The sequence below is a fragment of the Physcomitrium patens genome, chromosome 3, assembly GCF_059467195.1.
Source record: "Physcomitrium patens ecotype Gransden chromosome 3, ASM5946719v1, whole genome shotgun sequence".
NCBI lineage: Eukaryota > Viridiplantae > Streptophyta > Bryopsida > Funariales > Funariaceae > Physcomitrium > Physcomitrium patens.
This window is the reverse complement of record NC_143412.1, coordinates 18,336,763-18,343,868: the sequence shown is the minus strand read 5'-3', so window position 1 is coordinate 18,343,868 and position 7,106 is coordinate 18,336,763. Positions and strand designations below refer to the sequence as shown.

The 7,106-nt window shown below is 47.4% G+C and overlaps 1 protein-coding gene across 6 annotated transcripts; it reads left to right on the top strand.

Moving 5' to 3' along the window:
• The first annotated feature begins 2,001 nt into the window (after positions 1-2,001).
• On the top strand, positions 2,002-5,676 carry LOC112280563 (uncharacterized). 6 transcript variants are annotated; one of them, XM_024516187.3, is made up of 3 exons: positions 2,002-2,187; positions 3,094-3,270; positions 3,377-5,676. In XM_024516187.3, the coding sequence occupies exons 2-3, from the start codon at positions 3,198-3,200 to the stop codon at positions 5,506-5,508; spliced, it is 2,205 nt and encodes a 734-aa protein (XP_024371955.1). In that variant the 5' UTR covers positions 2,002-2,187; positions 3,094-3,197; the 3' UTR covers positions 5,509-5,676. The 6 variants fall into 6 exon arrangements, with proteins under 6 accessions (XP_024371955.1, XP_024371951.1, XP_024371950.1 ...); XM_024516183.3 differs by having other exon boundaries at positions 3,076-3,270; XM_024516182.3 differs by having other exon boundaries at positions 2,007-2,187; positions 3,091-3,270.
• Positions 5,677-7,106: the final 1,430 nt, after the last annotated feature.

Below are 7,106 nucleotides of genomic sequence, written 5' to 3'. Positions count from 1 at the left end.
ACCAAACTTTCTTACTATTTAGAGTGAACTTTTAATGCAACATTGTTATTGTCATGAGGCAATTGATTATTCTTTTAAAGACATTGAAGATATTGATCACCTATTTAAAAAAGCTGCAATAATTTTTGGTGGAGATTTTTGATAAATATTGCTAGTAATTATAAAAAGAACTCAAGAAAAAATTATAACAGCATTTTTTTGACATTCAATACTTTAGCCTCAAATAAAAATCTATATATTAAAAAAAATATGATGTTGAATTCAAAAGCACTTCAAAAAAATATTGAATTTGTTAATTATCTTCCTCAAGTATAGAATGCATATACACATTGTATATATTAATAGTCATGCATTTGAATTCTTTATGGTTACATTTTTATTGACTAATATTTCTATTTACCACTTGCTAGATTGAAAACAATACAAATTTATTATCCAATAATGCAGTTATGCTTCTTGATCACATGATTGTTGATCAACAATTAATGTCCTTAGTTGATGTTATTTATCCAAGGTTGGCAAAAGATCGTATAGCAAATGATGCCTTTTTAAGAAATATAATCATTTTATCGACACAGAATGATGATGTAGAGGATATTAATGAGAAGATTATAGCCATATTTTTCAAAGAAGACAAAGAATATATAAGCACCAATAAAATTGTTGTCCAAGATGGTATTGATAACAATAATATTTATTTAGTCAAATTCATCAAGTTGCTTAATCTATCTAGAATGGCTAGATCAAGGCTTTGTCTTAAAATTGAGACTTTGGTAATGCTATTTAGAAATATTGCTCATTGCCAAAGACTTTGCAATAGAAATTGATTGGTAATTACATGATGAATGGATTGAGTTCTTGAAGCAAGAGTTCTTGGAAGAAAATTTGTTGAAAACTTGGTATTCATTCTGCGGATAACATTAAATTCTACAACAAAAGAACTTCCATTCATTCTAAAGAGAAAGAAATTTCCAATCCATCTTGCATTTGCAATAATAATAAATAAATTCTAAGAATAATTAGTGAAGTATGATGGTTTGGATCTATGATAACCTATTTTTTTTCTATCATCAATTTTATGAAGCACTCTCTAGATGGGCTTCTTCTTATTCTATTAAGATACTTTTCTCTAAAAAAATAATTAAAATTCCATGCTAAATAGTATTTTTTAAAATTTTTTATCTAGATAAATATTAATAATTTATATTTAATAATTTATATTTTAATTTATTTATTTCTTGACTTTAATACATCTTTAAATGTCTTAACATAATTTAATGATTTTTTGATGTAATATAATTTTTATTTTTATTTTCATAAGTAGTTCCTAGAACAAAATTAACTAATTTTTTTGCATATTATCTATGACAACAACACAACTTTACCTATCCTACTTTGAAGCTGAAAGCTCAATTGTACATTTTATTTCTTTCTATTTGTATTGTATTATATTTGAAAAACATTCTTTGGATCAAAAAATTCTTCATTTGAGTCACACTTTCTATGACAATGACACGAATTCATCTAGTCCTTGTTTAAATTCTAATAAAGTTTCAATTCTAATAAAGATTCAGTAGGTGCTTCACAACCTTGGGAGTTCACCACAACGCCCACTGGGATCCGGCTATTTGATGCCGTTCCCAACCGTAGCTTTGAAGGGTTCCAGGCAGCACTTACCGGGTTGGACAGTGGCCCAGGCCCACCGATGACGCCAGTGTCCCGAAGCGGACCAATACAAGCCCTCCAGACGTTCAAACCCCACCAATGCGATGAGTGGCGGCCACGAGATTCGCATATTAGTAGAAACTGATCTGAGTGTCGATCAACTCCGGGTAATCCCGAGCGACAATTCTGGTCGGGATCGGAGGGACGTAAGTGAGAAAAACGTGTTCCGGAGCAGAAAGGTCATCTTGGAATCACCGCACAGGGCATCTCGTGCTAACCTAGCGAAGAAATGGACTCCGCTTCGGTCTTTCCGTTTGCTGCCCGTTGCTTCTCGGGCTGTGCTTCAGTCTGAGGGGTCTGCAGTCAACCTCTTGAGCAGCTCCAGATCCGGAGTCTTGGCCAGTGCCGCGATCAGGCCTAGTTGGAGGTTCCGAAGCTGTGGCACCTTAAAACGGGAGCTCCGCAACTCGATTTGGTTTTTGTTCCGGTGTAGAGTTTTTTCTCAACTCCGGTGATGGTTCGGTAAGTGCGCCTGGCGGTTTTTCTTAGTTTTCTCACGTGGTTGGTTTCTTTCGTTCTGAGGTGCTGTATCCTTTATGTTTTTTCTAGTGCTAAGGGCTTTCATTCGCGTGAGGTTTGCGGAAGAGTGTAGAAGTGGAGGATAATTTGAGATTTTCAAACTGTTTTGCGGTAGCATAGTTGACGTCAGTCATAGTACGTGGGTTTTGGAACTTCATATTATCCGCGTGGCGCAATCATTGGTGTCGATCCATGTTTGAAACGATGGGTTGATTGCCCATCGGTATCCTTAGTTTCATTCGCGATAGAGTTGTGCTGCAAAGGAAGTTTTTGAACGACCTTTACAAGAGGGATAGATACATAGTCTTTCAAGAGAAGGAACTTAATACATCAAAAATGTGGAATCACAAGATTTATAAATGTTCCACTAGACTGGTCAACCTAGATCGTGATCAACACGATCCTTCATTCCTCGTAAGATCCTTCGATGCAAAAACTGCCACGTCAGCCGTGATAGTTCCATACATATGCTTCTCCCTCCATCCAATCTCAACTCACTCCCAATCTGTAAAGCTTCCCTAGATCTCCTGGCAAGATTACGATGCAGAGATCCACTAGATGATAGACACGCTGCTCCGACAAACGTAATAGAGAAAGGCACTCTCTGCTCGGCAATCCAGCAATTCTTCCGTACAACCAATGGGTCGAATTCCGAAACAACTTCATCAACATATATATATAGAAATAAAAGAATCCAGATTTCTGCGAGCGAAACCAAATACCTGCTTGATTTTCAATATCACAACAGGTGATACAAGCTTCAAAATAATTCTGTTCAGCATGTACTTCGCCGACTATCATGCGCAGTGCCAGATGCTAACCAACGTTTAGTTTGAGTGTGTGCAGCAGCATGTGACGTGTAGCCTCGGTTGAGCAGCAACTGCGCCAGTCCCAAGTTGTGGGAACCGGTGCGAAGCATCTCCAAGCTACCGCAGCCTGTAGGGGTCGAGAAGATGCAGTCGGCCGTGGAGAAGGCCCAGGAAGTCATGGAGGAGCAGGGCAGAGAGGTGGACGCAGCGGGCGCCGGTAAGGGTTGTCGGATGTGCTTGGGGGTCGGCCTTCGTGGGGCATTTTGGGGGTGGATGTGACAATGTGGTGCGCGGGGATGCTGAGTGGTGTTTTGGCTGCGCAGGCGCTGAGGCGGAGAAGCAGTCGACGGCGGATGCGGATGCCATCCTCCCCGAGGAGGCGGTGACGAAGGGCAATGGCAAGATCGGTGGAGAGGCGGGCGAAGGTGGCGCTGTTGTGGAGGCGGAGAACGGAGTGGCGGGCTTGGAGAAGGCGGTAGCGGCGGCGTCGACGGATTGGGACAATGCGCCTGCGGTCGGGTGGGCGAGCGCGGAGGCTCCCGAGGGCGCGGAGGGTGGCGGTCCGGGGGCGGAGGCATTGGCAGGTGCGGAGTCTGGCGTTGTGGGTGGCGCTCCCGCGGAGAAGGCACCGCTGCAGGTGTACAACTTCTACATGGTGAGGGTCCCCAGACCCGCGGACAAGCAAGGGAGGGTTGAGATATCGTCGGCCGAGCAGCAGTTGCAGGACAAGACGGATGCACGCAACGCGCACAACAGCACGGTGCAGGCTGCGAGGGTGAAGCGGAACGAGGCGTTCGAGAGGCTGAAGGCGGCCCGGCAGGTGGAGCGGGACTGGTTGACGCAGGTGCGCGCGAAGCAGGAGGAGATGAAGCCGCTGAGGGACAGCCTGCGGAAGTTGAGGGAGGCGGGGCGGGAGGTGCGAGAGAAGAGCCGGGACATGCCAACGTCGGAGGAGGAGCTGGACCACAGGGTGGCGTCTCTGGAGTGGAGGATCCAGCACGAGAGCATCCCGTTGAAGGAGGAGAAGCAGCTGATGAGGGAGATCAAGGCGCTGCAGGCATCGCGTGAGGCGGTGCGCGCGAACGCGTCCCTGTTCGCGCAAGTGCAGGACGCTCTGGGGCAGCGGGACGAGCTGGAGGGCGCGCTGAAGCCATTGGACGCGGAGTACAAGAAGCTGGACGTGGAGTTGAACGCGGCGAAGAAGGTGCGGGAGCAGGCGGAGAAGGAGTACGAGCAGGCGAACAGCGCCCTGAGCGCCGTGCAGGACAAGCTGCAGTCGGCGAACGACAAGAGGCAGGAGGCATACGTGCACAAGAAGTCGCTGAAGGAGCAGGAGTATATGCGGATGAAGGACTTTTACGACAACAAGAGGGACATCCAGGAGGCGAAGATGCTGGCGAACAAGCCGAACAACAGGAAGGAGGTGGAGGAGTACTGCAATGCGCAGGTGGAGCGGATGCTGGGGATGTGGAACACGGACGAGGAGTGGCGGAGGAACTACGTGAAGGACAACGAGTGGAGCACGGTTCGGCGGTTCGGGACGCTGGATGGGCGGGGTCTGGCGCCGGACGAGGCACGGCCGATGGTGGGCGGGCACGGGGACGGATTGTCGGCAGCGGGGCCTGGATCGGCACAACAGAGCGGAGGGCGAGGAGGCGGGAGCGGGCAGCGAGAGGGGGTGGCGGCGAGGGCGGAGAGGGTGGCAGCGAAGGGCGAGAAGGAGGACGAGGACGAGGAGGAGACGGGTTTCAATGCCGGTGCGGCGGTGGAGCAGAAGGAGAAGGAGAAGGGTGGGGCGAAGCGGGAGCGAGAGGCGGCGGGGTCGAGTCCCACAGCGGTGGTGGAGGCAGTGAAGCCGAAGTCGAAGGAGGAGCTGGAGCGGGAGGCCGCGGAGCTGAAGGAGCAGAGGAGGGCGGTGGAGATGGCGAAGGCGAAGGAGGCCGAGGAGCGGAAGAGGCGTCTGGCGGAGAAGGCACAGGCGAAGGCCGTGGCCCGGGCGCAGAAGGAGGCGGAGAAGAAGGAGAAGGAGCGGGAGAGGAAGGCGTTGAAGAAGGCGGCGGCAGTGGCTCCCCTGGAGTCGGGGAGCGCGTCGGACACAGCCCCAGGCGCGGGGAGCGACGGCAATGGGAATGGGAATGCGGGAGAGAGCGAGGAGCCGGCGGCAGAGGTGAGGGTGAGCTCGAGCCAGCGCAGGCGCGGGGTGACGAACGCAAGCAAAGCGGCAGCGAGGGTGGCGAGGGCGAAGGTGGCGATGCCTCCGGCGCGGGCGAAGAAGCAGAAGGTGCTAGGGATGCCGGTGCAGTGGGCGGTGGGAGCAGCAGCAGGAGTAGGAGCAGTTTTGGTGGCGGTGTTAGTGTATTTGATTTTGTGGAGGAGTAGGACGTCAGGGGCGGGCGGTTTCGAGGAGGGAGCGAGGTTCAAGGCGAGGCCGGAGGCATCGTCTCATAGCTTTTAGGAGGGTGGGTCTCAGTGGGGGTGGGCGGAGAGTGGGCGTGCTCGAGGGTGTCGGTGAAGCTGACGAGGGTGGGTCGGAGAAGGCCCGCGCTTCTTCTCTCGTTTGAAAGTCCCGCTGTTCGCTCCGCGGAGAGTTGCAGTAAACGTACGTAGTTTGGTTTCGATGGAATGCAGCGTCGCACATTGGATGCAGTGGATGTTGGTTTGGTTGTGTGAGTGGGCGGAGGTTTGGGATGCGTTTGAATGTGAATGCGTGTGTTGTGGGGTGCTTGGAAATGGAGGCGGGGATGTGGTGGAGTGGGGGGAGTTGAATGGTGTGGTGTCCGGTGGTGGATGAAATGCACATTGGACGAGCGTTGGAGAATGTGTGCCATGCGTGATGAACCGGAGGGTAACTGCCGTTGTGGATGGTGCAGTTAGCTGGGCGGTGAGTGGGGATGGCGCACCGATTTGCATGGGGGTGTGGGGGGCGAGAGTCACTTGTGAGATGGTTTGTTTTGCAATGTCAAATTTAACATTTGGAACACCATTAGGAGTAGTTCCAACTTCCTATAATATCACCAAACATTAAGAGTTTTTGTGATAGTAGGCACATCTCATGTCACACAAGTGAGATGGTTTGTTTTGCAAGAAGTCGAGGATTGAGTGCATGATTCTTTTTGTATGGAGGACGTAGCAGGTTGCAAGTGATGTGGAAGTGGTGATTGGTGTGCATTTCACTGGGACTGTCGGTACTAGGATGGATTTGTTGTAGTGAGCGTTTGAGAAGACATGATACTTGTGCAAGGCCCTGGTTATGCAATGAACTTTTCTTTTTCGCCTGTGGTTGTGGTTGAATGAAGAGCATTTATGTTTGGTGGTGCAAACCTGATGTGTATGATCAACAATGGAGAGGATATTTCAGCAATTTTGAGATTTATTCATGATTGTTTTCTTTGTGTAAAAAGAAAGGAGAGAGATGATTAGAAAGAGGCATGTCTATTGTAATAGTAGTTTTGAATAATACTCATGAAGTGTGTAATACTAAGGTTTATGACAATCTTAGATATGGAAGGACATTAAGATTTGAAGAGACATTAAGTTTTGATCATATGTTGAGGAACTCTAAGATCTGTGATTTTATAGTTTTTACATATTTTGATTTTTAGTTTTATTGAAGATGATTTAAAGGTTGTCTTAGCCATCAATAATGTTTAATGCTTGGATGAGAAGTTTTGCATGTTGTTTGATCATTGTTGAGGATTTTATTTTTTTCAAATTTAACATTTGGAGCACCATTAGGAGTAGTTTCAACTTCCTGTAATATCACAAAATATTAAGAGTTTCTATGAAGGTTGTGATAGTAGGTGTATCTCACTTGTGTGAGATGGTTTGTTTGACAAGAAGTAGAGGATTGAGTGCATGATTCCTTTGTATGGAGGATGTTGTAGGTTGCAAGTGATGTACAAGAGGTGAGTAGTGTGCATTTCACTAGGATTGGTAGTACTGGGATGGGTTTTTTTGTAGTGAGCATTTGAGATGATATAATAATTGTGCAAGGCCATAATTATGCTCTCAATTTATTTTATTTATACGTAAGAATTATCTGACGTAGATTAA